Source organism: Eubalaena glacialis, chromosome 12 (genome assembly GCF_028564815.1).
Source record: "Eubalaena glacialis isolate mEubGla1 chromosome 12, mEubGla1.1.hap2.+ XY, whole genome shotgun sequence".
Taxonomy (NCBI): domain Eukaryota; kingdom Metazoa; phylum Chordata; class Mammalia; order Artiodactyla; family Balaenidae; genus Eubalaena; species Eubalaena glacialis.
The window spans coordinates 50,277,551-50,290,728 of NC_083727.1; the positions used below are offsets into that span (position 1 = coordinate 50,277,551).

Consider the following 13,178-nt stretch of genomic DNA (forward strand, 5'->3'; position numbering starts at 1 on the left):
TGGTAGAAGGAAGGACATAATAAAGATCAGAGTGGAAATAAATGAAATAGAGACTAAAAAGACAATAGAAAGAAAAAGACAAGAGCTGGTTCTTTGAAAAGATAAACAAAATTGATAAACCTTTACCTAGATTCACTAAGAAAAAAGAGAGGATGAAATAAATAAGATCAGAAACGAGAGAGGAGTTACAACTGATACCAAAGTACAAAGGATTATAAGATACTACTATGAACACCTATATGCCAACAAATTGGACAACCTAGAAGAAATGGATAAATTCCTAGAAACATACAATCTTCAAGACTGAATCATGAAGAAATGGAAATCTGAACTGACCAATTACTAGTAAGGAGACTGAATCAGTAAACAAAAAACTCCCAAAGAATAAAACTCCAGGACCAGAAGGCTTCAATATTCTACCAAATATTGAAAGATTTCACACCTATCCTTCTCAAACTCTTCCAAAAAATCGAAGAAGAGTGAAGGCTCCCAAATTCATTTTATGAGACCAGCATTACCCTGATACCAAAACCAGACAAGGATACCACAAAAAAGGGAAATTACAGGCCAATATTCCTGAAGAACTTAAATGCAAACATCCTCAAAATGTCAGCAAACCAAATTCAACAATACAATAAAAGGATCATACACCACGATCAAGTAGGATTTATTCCAGGGATGCAAAGATGGTTCAACATCTGCAAATTAATCAACGTGATACATCACATTAACAAAATAAAGAATAAACATCATCGCAATAGACACAGAAAAGGCATTTGACAGAATTCAATACCCATTCCTTATAAAAAGTCTCAACAAAGCAGGTATAGACAGAATGTACCTCAACATAATAAATGCCATATATGACAAACCCACAGCTAACATCATACTCAACGGCAAAAAGATGAAAAATTTTCCTTTAAGATCAGGAACAAGACAAGGTTGCCCACTTTCACCACTTTTATTAAACATAGTATTGTAAGTCCTAGTCAGAGCAATTTAGGCAAGAAAAAGAAATAAAAAGCATCCACATTGGAAAGGAAGTAAAACTGTCACTACTGGCAGATGACATCATTTATATAGAGAAAACGCTAAAGACTCCACCAAACAACTATTAGAACTAATAAATGAATTCAGTAAAGTTGCAGGGTACAAAATCAATATACAAAAGTCTGTTGCTTTACATGTTAACAATGAACTACTAGAAAGAGAAATTAAGAAAACAATCCAATTTACAATAGCATGAAAAACAATAAAACACCTAGGAACAAATTTAAACAAGGAGGTGAAAGATATATACACTGAAAACTATAAGATATTCTTGAAAAAAATTGAAAAGATACAAATAAATGGAAAGATAGTCTATGTTCATTTCTTCTATTCTGCTATGTGTATTTAAGACTATACTTGAAAAAAAAATTATTGCTATGGCTGCACCTCATAAGTTCTGATGAGCATTGTTTTCTTATTGTTTAGTTCAAAATATTTTCTATTTTTTAAAAATTTGGCCCATGGTTTACTGAGTACAATTTCATAATTTTCAAATGTGGGGATTTTATAGTTATCTTTTTGTGACTGATTAGCTTAGATGCACTGTGGTCAGAGAATGTGATTATATGACTTAAAATGTATTGAGATTTATTTTATGGACTAGTACACGGGTTGGCAAACTACAATTATTGGGCCACGTCCAGCCCACAGTCTGCTTTTGTACCAACAAGCTAAGTAAATGTAAGATATTTACATTTTAAAGGGTTGTTTAAAAAAAGAAAGAAAGAGGGAAAGACAGACATTAAGATGTGACAAAGACTGTATGTGGCCTGCACAGCCCCAAATATTGACTATCTGGCCCTTTACCAAAGTTTGCCAAGCCCTGGCCTAATATATGGTCAGTTTTTTAAAAATGTTTTATTACTGCTTGGAAACAGTTTTCTGCATTGAGTGCCATGTCCTTCATACCCTTCAGATACAGTTTGCTAATTTTGCTGTTTGAATTTTCTGTGTCATCATTGATATTGTTTTGCTTATTCTATCAATTATTGAAAGAGGTATATTAAAATCTTCTGCTGTAATTGTAGATTTGTCAATTTCTCTCGTAGTTATAAAAACTTTTGCTTAAATATTTTGCGCTTACATTATTAGGTGCATATAAATTTAAAATTGTTATGTACCTCTTTGTGAACTGAGCCTTGTATCATTATGAAGTGATCCTTTTTCTGTTTTAAAGTCTACTTTATTGACCCTAATACAACCAATGCCATTTTCTTTTTCTTGGAATTTGCCTGATATATTCTTTTCCCCTCTTTTTATTTTTGATCTTTCTGGAGATCTTAGCAAGCATGGCAAGGCAAGAAAAAAAAGAGAAAAAAGGACTGAAAGGAAGAAAAAAATACTGTCATGTTTGCAGCTGATACCATTATGTAAGTAGTAAGATCAGTCAAAAAATTAAATAATGGAAAAAATAACACAATTTATTATTATAATAGCATAAAACTAAGATGCACCTAGAAATATCTGCAACAAAACTGTTCAAGATATTGACAGAGAAAATTATAAAATTTCAAAGAAATTAAAAACCTAAAGAAGACCTAAATGAATGAACAGATATAACACTGTCTTCAAATTGATCTATGAGTCAACCCAACTCCAAACAAAATCCCACCTGGGTGTTAGCAGAATTTACAGGTTAATTCTAAACCATATACAGAATTACAGGGGACAAGAATAGCCAAGACATTCTTGAATAACAACAAAAAGGGATGGAGGTGGGGTGGGGGTGGGGGAGGTAGAACAACCCTACCAAAGATGGAGTTACATTATTAAAAATGTTCACACCATACACAAAACTTAATTCCAAGTGGAGTCATGACTTAAATGGAAAAAGCAAAAATACAGTGCTTTCAAAAGACAAAATGGGAGGATATTTTTATGACTTTGGGAAAAGGAAGAATTTCTCCAACAAGGAAAAGGAACCACAATCCATAACAAGCTACAAATGTGCAACACATAATTGACGAAGGATAGTATCCAGAATATATAAGGATCGCCTACAGATCAAAAGGAAAAAGACAACCAAATAGTAACTTCAAAACATAAAATCAACTCACCTATAAGGTATGTGAAACCTCATTAGTGTTCAGTGATATGGATTAAAAACATTACATAAGTTCATACTTTGCCAGAATGCTTGCTATTAGTCACAATACAATTTGACAAATACATATGAGCTTATTTGTATGCTTCACATCTCCTCCCCTGGACATTTTTCTGTCATTAAATTTACTGGGTATAAGCTTTTTTAAAAGCATATTAACAAACTAGCGATGATCAATATCCCTTACTCTCTCATCATAGAAACCAGATCACTGCGGGGTTTAGCCCCAGATCTGCTTCTAATGGACCTCTGATACCTATTCAGTCTTTACTCCTGGATTATCTTACTTATAACTTGAAGTGATTGAACTGAGTTTTAGAGACTTCCCCTCACTCCCACCCAATCAATGTACCTTGAATCTCAACATACATGCTTTTTCAAGACTTTCTTTTTCACTTACTCTTTCATTCATTTTCTCGCCTAATGTATTTCTCTTAATCTTGTGTACTAGGCATTGAAGACATGAAAACAAATATACACAACAATCTCTGGTCTCCAGGGTCTGGTCCACGGGAAAGAAAAAAAATTAACAGATCACAGCAATGTGGCAAGTGCTATAACTGAGATGTGGAAGGGGGCTAAGGTAGACAGAGGAGGAAATATGTGCACTGAGACTGAAGGACAGTAGAGTTTTGGGGGGTGGGATGAGGGGAGGCAGGAGGCAAGGGATCTCCATGCAGAGACTAGCGTGGGCAAAATCTTGAGAGAAAAAAACAAAATAGGCTTTGGGTGCTTTGTAGAGAGTTCAGCATGGGAGAATGGCAGGTCTCATAAGGAACTCAGAAATTACCCAGCAGGCAATAGGGTGTCTTGGGGCAAGGAAGTGATACGATAACACTGGAATTTAGAAAGACCACTCTGAGTGCATTGTGAAGGGAAAAGGGGGTATGGAACTGGGAGACAAGAATGGAGGAAGTAGAAAGACCAGTTAGAAGGTTATTATAATTGTCTTGAAGAAAAATTATAAGAATCTGAACAGTGGCAGCAAAAGAGGAAAGAGAGATTTGATAAACATCATTGGTACTATTGGGTAATGGGTCCTGGTAATGAACAGGACCCATTACCCAATAGCAGGGGTTCAGAAAGAAAGAAAAGTCAAGAATGACTCCTGAGAGAAGTAAGGAAGATATGAAGTAAGGCTGTGTCAGTAAAAATGGAGAGGAAGGAATTGATCTGAGAGAATTTAATGAAGCAGAAATGTTAGAACCAGCTGAATGACTAGCTTCAGGGGCTGAGGAAGAAGGAAGAGAAAAGGAAGACCTCTCTGTTCTTGGCTTGGACTAATGGGTGGGTTGTGGGATCATTAATCCAAATGGGAAAAACAGGTGAAGCAGATCCCAAGGGAAAGAAAATGTCAATTTTTTAGCACACTGGATTGGAGGTGCCTGAGAGCTATCCCGGGAGAGACGGCAATAGTTCTGAAGCTAGCAAGGAGTTTAGAATTGGATAAGGATAGTGTGCCTGGCACATGCTTTATGACAAGTCTTGAACTCCATGAGATAGTTACTAGTGTTATCCCTACTTCACAGATGAGAAAAAACTTAGACACAGAGCACTTAATTTATCCAAGGTCACCACCTGGGTAACTGCTGTTGGTCGGATTTGAATCCTGGCGGTCTTGATTCCAGAGCCTGTGCGAACCACTTCACAGTGTTCACCTGTAAGTCATCAGGAGCACTGCAGGTTGAAGGCCTGCAGAGTATGAGGGGTGCGAAGGGGGGACTAAGGACAGAGTCTCAGGAAACACCAATATTGAAAGGGAGGGCAGAAGAACAGGGGATCAGAAGACTGAGGATGGCCCCACGGAAGCCAAAAAGAGAGAAAGTTTCAAAAAAGAACTATTTAATAGGGTCACTTGATGCAAATATTCAACTCAGTTGACAGAACTTTACAACTGGAAGGCCAGTGACATTACTCAGGGAGAGTAAGTTTCCTAAGGGGCTAGGGCAAGGCTGCATTGAGTTGAGGAGAAAATGAGATAAAGTGAGAGAGCTCCAAAAAGCTGAGCTGTGAAAAGAATGAAGACTCAGGAGGCTGCTAGAGGAGGGGTGTAAGTTTGGGGAGTTTGTTTTGTTATAAAAGTAGGAGGATCCTAAGCATTCTTTCATACTTGATAAACATTAGTAAAAAGTAAAATCCATGAATAGCTCACTAAAAACCTGTAAAAGGCTTAAGTATATCACTAGACTGGGAAACATCTTAAATACAAAGGAGTTTTTGCACACTGCCTCCCCTCACCACGTCTTCAGCTCCTGATCACTCCCATTGGGCTCTACTGGGCCTATACTACCAACTGGTGGATGCTCTCCTCCAGCTCTAGACACACAGACCTTTCCTCGGTTCTTCAAACACACTAAGCTCTTTGCCATCTCAGGGCTTGCTCTCTCCTTTTGCTGGGAAACTCTTGCCTTATCGTGCACTTGGCTGGCTTCTTCCTGTTCCTCAAAGCTGCTTTTGCAAGAGGACTTCCCTGACCAATCCACAGAAGTCATACTCCTAACTTATTCTTTATCACTGAACTCTATTTCACGGAATTCTATTTTTTTCCTTTACAGTACTCAATCCAATCTGTAACCACTTTATTTGCTCATATTTTATTGGCTGCCTCTTCCACTAAAATGTACGCAATCATGATGTCAAAGATGTCTGGCTTGTTTGCCTCTGTGTCTTCAGCCCTTAGAACAGTTCCTGGCAAGTAACATGTGTTCAATAAATATTTGTTAAAGGAACTATATAACCCAATTTCTCCCTCTATCACTTTCCTCAATTGGGATCATGCACACTGTTTCTTAAATCCAAGGCCTTTTCTCACTGTCTTGACTTATATATGCACTTTTATTAGATACCAGGATCTCTGCTGCAAGCTTTATTTGTATCATTTCATTTAATCGTCACAATAGTCCTCTCATATAGATAGGTCCTTTTAAAATTATATCTCCATTGTACAGGTGAGGAAACAGAGGACGTTGTATAACTTGCCCAAGTTCAAACAAGTGGTGGAGCCGGGATCAGAATCTAGTTCTGACTTCAAAAACAAAACAAAGCCAGGCCACAGCTCACTTGAAGTGAGGGCACAGACTCTAGTTTGGGAAGTCCTGATTTAGCTTTGTTTATGTTCTGTTACACCTACTCCATCCAGGCCACATCCTAATCCATAAATTCAAATTTCACCCCCTCTTCCCACTTGCTTTCTGAAGGTGGGAGGCGAGAGCAGGGAGTGGAGGGCTGTCCTGAACTTCCAGTTCCCAGCTTCTCCCGAGGAAGATGCATGTAGGAGAAGAAGAGATCCAAGCGTTAGCCACTAACCTTTCAGGACTTAGGACGAGGTAACCCGGGGCCTAACAAGTGACTGTCGGATTCTGGAGCAGAAACCGACAATTCCAGCCCCGCACTAGTGGCCAAAACGCTTACCTTAACTGCCACCTCCGGAGCGGAGTCCACCGCCACTGCCAGAGAGGACTTATCTGAAGACGATTTAGTCAAGTGCATAAGGGAGTCCGCGGCTGGCAGCGAACACCGTCCACCCTCACTGTCCGAGTCCGATTCGGACCCTGAACCCGAACCATACGAAGCAGCCAGAGACGCAATCGCAGCCGACATGACGGCAACAGACGCTCTGCGGAGACCAGGCCCTGGCGGAAGAAGGAGTAGCTTCAGGTCCTGACAGATTGCCATAACACACATTATTTAGTTCCTTTCCTACGAAATCGTTCATATTTTAAAACAATCATTACAATCGATTAATTAGTATTAGAATAAGAACAACAGGACTTGGAATTTGGAAACATTTACCTAGGGAAATAGAATTATAATAGCTTATAACTTTCGGGACCTGTGCGGCTAGATTAAAGACTACGAGTTCCGAAATACCTTGAGGCCTCGAAGTGCTACGCTTCCGGCGTGCCGCGCGGCGGGAAGTTGGAGAGGCACGATGGGAATTGTAGTTTAGAGGAAGGGGGCGGGGCGGGCGGGCCCCTCTTTGACCCCGCCCCTGAATGGTAGGTTCATTCAATTGGCTATCATCTTTCCTCATTCCCTGGCCAAGCACTGTTCTCTCCGTCCCCCTCCCCCAAACTGAGGATTGGGCAATACCATAAAGCCTCAGGAAAGGGGGGGGAAGAGAGATATTCATCCCCCACTGATGGGTGGGGGCTGAGTTTCCCACCACAGATGCACCTGGGCACTGGGAGCTGAAGAGGGAAATGAGAATCATAAGTGGGAAGGCCTTGACTGGCGGGGAATAGCTCCTGGTGGGAAAGATGGGGGATTAGGTTGCGAGAGTCCTGCGGTTCCCCCTGCTTCAGGCGCGGGTCTTCGCGCCCGGTTGTGGAGAGTCGCGCGCTGGGAGGGGGCAGCTGGGGGGCGGCGGCGGCGGCGGCGGCGGCTCGCGGTGTTGTTCGCTCGCGCGTCGAGCACACGGTGGGTCCGGTGACCGGCGGGCGTCGCAGGCGGCGTTCCTTGTGGCCCGGTGCCTCGGCCGCTGCCCACAGCGGGTTCCACCCGGGAGCCTGACAATCCTGGAGGCTCTAGGTGGAGTCCCGGGAGCTGAGAGGGACCGGCGGCCACCGCCGAAGCATGAAGAAGGGGTAAGGCTAGAGCCCCTCAAGATTCCTCGGTGAGCGCGACTCTCTTAGGAATTGTTTTTTTGGGGGGGACAGGGTGCCGGGAGATGAACTATTCCTCACTGGCCAGAACGGAGAGAGGTGTGCGTGGAGCACTAGCCCAGCAAAGGTTGCGAGGATGGGCGCGCCTACCCCGCGACGGCCCCCACCCCCATTCGCGGGTTTCCAGAGCTTCGGCAGCCAGACCGCCGGCCCGGCTGGGTACCCAGGGACACGGGGGCCGGCGGGCGCACCTGGGTCTCGGTTGCGGGGACCGCCCCGAGGCTGCTCTAGGCGGGGAGACTGCGGGTCTTACTTAGGTGCCACCGCCTGAGCGCCCCTGCCCCCGCGGCCCGCCCCTGTGCCTCCTCGCTCTGGGGGAGGCTGCGGCACCCGGTGCCGGAGAAGCCCCGCTCGAGCTACGTGCCCGAGGCTCTGTAAAGCCAGCTGGTGCGTTTGCGTTTTTGCGCCGCGCGTCTGTGTCTAAAGAGACAACATAACGGTAAAGCGAGTGCGGGGATCTCTTTCTTCGCTGGAAAAGGAGGCCAAGCGCGGTTCTAGCCTCCGATGCCTGCTATGGGGAGGGGGGTGCCTTGAGCAGAGTTAGGGAGCTGCTCACCCAGCTCCGATGTCAGCAGGACTCGCCCATTGTGCCACCCGGATAATTATTCAACTCTGCAGCATCCATTGCACCTTTCCCATTTTTCTTTTCCCCTTACTGTAGCATGCCCCCTAGCTTCGGTACTCTGACGCCTTCTCTTGCACTTGCGGATGATGAACTGGAATAATGGTGAAAAGAAAGCACATCTGACCTGAACATTCATAACCTGTCCTATAGCCGATTAATTAACTAATCCCCAGGTAGACTAGATACTTGAATACGACTCAGTCTAATTCTATCCTTTTCTATGTAAAGTGTGCCTAGGATTATATATAGTTTTTTTTGTTTTGTTTTTTTGTTGTTGGTGTTAGATCCACGTATTAGCTTGTCTTATTCCTGTCCGGTAATTGATGTAATTGATTTATTGGTTAGTCAACCCGTCTAATGTTCTTAAATTTAATTTGTATAGGAGATAACTTTCATTTTCCTAATTGTTGGTAGCACTGTATCATAATTACAGATTCAGTCTCAGTCTTTGAACTCTCAGGAACAGTTTTTTCCCTTATGCTCTAAGTTTGTTAGGAAAAGTGTATTTTTTAATGTCCAATATTTGATATAAAATTTCTCAAGTTTTGAATAAGGATAGTTTTGTATTTCTTTTTTTTTCAGTAGCGGAATATTTGATTGCCAATCCTAGCCTTCGGTTGAAAGAAAGGAAGCATTTAATATTTAAGATGGGGTTTTAACTGCCATAACATTTCCTAAATTTATCTAAATTTTACTTTTTATTCAGTTCTTTTCTTTGCAATATCATGTATTTAATTACTTGTTATAGAATTTCTTCTCATTTTTCTAACTTCTGTCTACAAGGATGGGTAGGCTACAATTTTGCATGATCTACCTGAAAGATGAAATATTTTTTGAACATGGAAGAAACAACTGTTGGTTACTTGTTTATTATATTAAAAACTGTTTACATCCCACTATTTAAAAATAAACGATTCACGACCAAAAATAAGTGTTTTATTTTTCTTTTTGTGATCCTCCGTTTCCAGCTTTTCTTGTTTAAGATTGTTGCCATATCCCTCTTGGTAAAACGGAATTGCACATAGACATTGCAGAGGCAGTTGTTTTAAGGTACAGTAATTGTTTTATGGCACTTGGAAGTGGCGCACATATAACTTGATGGTGTAGGATCAGCTGCTTGTTAGGAAATGACCTTGCAGTTTACAAAATGGACACCTTGTCTTGGTTTCTTTATATGTAAATGGAAATAAACCCATTTATGCCACTAAGTAGTATGCATAAATTAAATATGTTTTCATGATGCTTTCAAAGAAAATTTAAATATTTTAGCTAATGAACGATGAAAATATTTCAGTGTAAAATACAGTGAAAAATGTCATTAGGATTTTCTGTGGCATGTTAGAATGGATGATTTACATTGAATTTTGCTTTGGAGACATATGGCTCTAAATTGAAGAATGTTTCTCATCTATCAAGTTTTTAATAATTGCAAATTTAATAGGTATTATAGTTAATACATATATGTAGTTGTAAATACAGGTATAGTTAATATTCATGAAAAAGTTATATGACTTGGTAGTAAACAAGTAGAATATTGAATTAAGTTTGTGAAAAAGAAAATCTCCAGAAAACATTAAGGCCTTTTTCATTGAAAAATTTGCAGATGACACAATTCAAAATACATTTTGAATTTGTAATACATTGATTTTTGTCGTGTAATATAATAAATTGACTTTGTAATACATTGAAAATACATTGATCATTTGTGAGGTGTTATATGGAGCTACTTTATTATTCAGGTTTGTAAATAACCATTTATATATTCAGAGACGGTGTATAAATATAATACTATATTTAATTATACATTTTGCTTTATTGTCAGAATAATTTAAGGTATTTCCAAGTGCTTGAGTTTCATTATCACAGTAGCTAGTAGCTTTTGATTTTCTTATCGCGGGATTGACTGAGTTAATTTTCATAGCAAAAACTACTATTAAAATATATTATTATTACTTTTACCAAAACAGTGCTTTTAGTTACTTTGTGGGAAAACTTCATATAAATAAGACTATTCAAATGTCTTTAAAGTTACTCTTGTATAGTTTCTGTTTTTGAGAATTAATTTGATGACATTTTTAATGTTTTCTTAAATGACCAACTAAAATTTAGCTGTCATTATTACTTAGATAAGTACAGTTTACTCAAGGTTTTTCTAAGCTCCTTGAGGACAGGAACTGCCCCAATGCTTATTGTCATAAATCTGAAATTGCTAGCATAGTGTTTAGCAAATAGTATAGGTTTAATTTTTTATTGGACAAATAAAATGAAAGAATGAAGACTATCCATTGATTTAATGTACCATGGAGACTTTTTTTTAAATTAATTAATTAATTTATTATTTATTTTTGGGTGTGTTGGGTCTTCGTTTCTGTGCGAGGGCTTTCTCTAGTTGCGGCAAGCGGGGGCCACTCTTCATCACGGTGCGCGGGCCTCTCACCGTCGCGGCCTCTTGTTGCGGAGCACAGGCTCCAGACGCGCAGGCTCAGTAGCTGTGGCTCACGGGCCCATTTGCTCCGCGGCATGTGGGATCTTCCCAGACCAGGGCTCGAACCCGTGTCCCCTACATTGGCAGGCAGATTCTCAACCACTGCGCCACCAGGGAAGCCCCATGGAGACATTTTTTAAAAGATCTATCAAATAAATTTTTAATTCGTAAAGCTTATAGCTTTATCTCACGAGAAAAGAAAAAAATGTATTTGGAAGTTCTTTGAATTTCATTTACCTGTTCAGGCATAATTCCTTTACCCACACATTTTTTGAATTAGCACTAGATACGGTATAATGCATACATTGTCAGCCTTTCATTTATGAAATGACAATAATGTTCTTATTTCTTACAGGTCACTTCATGAAAATGTACATTAAAGGTTTTTTTTTTCCCTAAATTAGATGAGTATAGATATGTGTTTGATTCTTTTTGACTTATTTCATTTTTCCAGTAAAATAGTAATAAAAAAATGTATGTAGAGTATATCCTGTGCTAAATGTGCCTGAGTACCTAATTTTAAGAATAAGTGACCTCTAGGGTGGAGCTTTTTATAAAATGAAGAATCTTGTGTCTTTAGTTTATCACATTCAGTTTATAATTTTGAATCTTTGTGTAGTGGTAGTTCCTAACTTCAATAGGATTGATTATATTTTAAAACTTGTAAAATGGTTTAGAACTTGGAACTTACGTTCTCAGAAACAATATGCTTGGTTAGATTTGCAGACAACTCACCAAATTTAACCCATAATATACTTGAATTTTAGGAGTAGACTAATGCTATTAGAGAGTTGTAAAATTGTATTAATAATTAATATAAATACTATATTGAAAATACCTATTATATTGAAAATACCTATAGGTATAATACCTATACCTATATTGAAAATAATGTGTACAACAATCTTTCTGTGGGAAAATCAATTCAGAATCTACCTTGAAATGCTAGGAATACATTTCTCTTGTGTTAGACATAACAACGTTATTAGGAACTTGTCCTCTGACACCCACTGGACATGAAGAGGAAGATTTTCCTCAGTTCAGTGAGTGGTGCAACCTTACATCATCTGGGGCAAGAGGTCAGAGAATGAGAAATTGGAAGGAGCTAAGATCTGTTTTGTAATGTTGGACAAGTCATTTTATCTCTTAAGGTCTTTGGTTTTCTCATTTATAAATTGAGAAGGTTGAAGTAGATGATCTCTGTGGTTCCTTTTGGTTACAAATAAAATTCAAAGGCGTTTCAAAGCTAAGTATAACCCTTTTTGCTGAGAGTTCATTTTCCCTTTCTAATGTTACTGCTTATATACTTCCTGTCAGAAAATTTCTCCTTTCTGGATCTACCTCTGGAAAGATTATAGTCTTACTCTTTTTCTCACATGCCTATTCGTGGGAGCAAGACTTTTTAGGTTTTTAAAGGAATTTTTGTTGTTATGGTTGCTGTTTTGTTTGCTTTTGTTTTTATTATTTTTTTAAGCTCCCAACACCACCAAGAAACAGAATTAAGATGATTTTCTTTGCTTTCCTCTTTTGAGTTTTTTACTGACAGCCTGTAAGTAAAGTCAAGGTAGATTTTATTTTTATACTTTGGAGAAAGATCATATGCAGTGTATCTCCAGAGAAATTTTTTTAGAAGGCAAAATATTGTAACTAAGGTTGTGGAGTGGGTGTATGCAGGTAAAGAGATGGAATATGAGCTGAGAATAGGTTGTCAGATAATGTACGGGGTATCCTATATTTTTATTTGCTAAATCTGGCAGCCTTGCCTTGGGTGCTGTGGATCTTTGGGCCGGGCAAGAGTATGGTTATGGGGTGGTTGGAGGCAGAGGGAGAGAGGGAGAAAGTCCTCCTTGAGGACAGGGCAGTTTTGTTGTTGTTTTGGTTGGTTGTTTTGTTTTGCTCTCCTTCATTTTTGTGTTTCTAGTACTTGTTCTTTAAGCTAAATGGATGTTTGAGCTGATATAATTACGACGGAAGAGCAGGTAAATAATTCTCTTAGGAAGGTGGTAAGATCAAGATGCTGTGAGAAAAGGGGTTATGAAACACAGCTGTGTTTGTCATATACACTGGAGTATTTTGTAGGTTTTTAATTAAGTTCTTATTTGGAGGTTAATAATATTCAAGAATAACAGGTAACAGATAACATGGTCTCCTAAGAGGAAAAGAGGTACCATTGCATGCTTGCTCTGCGTGCAAGCTACTGTATAGGTACTGTTATATTTATTATCTTAATTTGATATCATAGTCTTATGA

The 13,178-nt window shown here is 39.3% G+C and overlaps 2 protein-coding genes across 5 annotated transcripts in view; one reads left to right on the forward strand and one right to left on the reverse strand.

The window, feature by feature from the left end:
• Nucleotides 1-6,754, reverse strand: part of CDC40 (cell division cycle 40) — a 54,301-nt gene extending 47,547 nt beyond the window's left edge. For both annotated transcript variants that reach the window (XM_061206891.1, XM_061206890.1), the window contains exon 1: nucleotides 6,566-6,754. In XM_061206891.1, the coding sequence (XP_061062874.1) occupies nucleotides 6,566-6,754 (189 nt within the window). The remainder of the gene's footprint in view (nucleotides 1-6,565) is intronic.
• An 816-nt stretch (nucleotides 6,755-7,570) lies between these two features.
• The window catches only part of WASF1 (WASP family member 1), a 90,127-nt gene continuing 84,519 nt past the window's right edge, over nucleotides 7,571-13,178 (forward strand). For all 3 annotated transcript variants that reach the window (XM_061207176.1, XM_061207175.1, XM_061207177.1), the window contains exon 1: nucleotides 7,571-7,769. The gene's annotated coding sequence lies outside the window, so the exon portion shown is untranslated. The remainder of the gene's footprint in view (nucleotides 7,770-13,178) is intronic.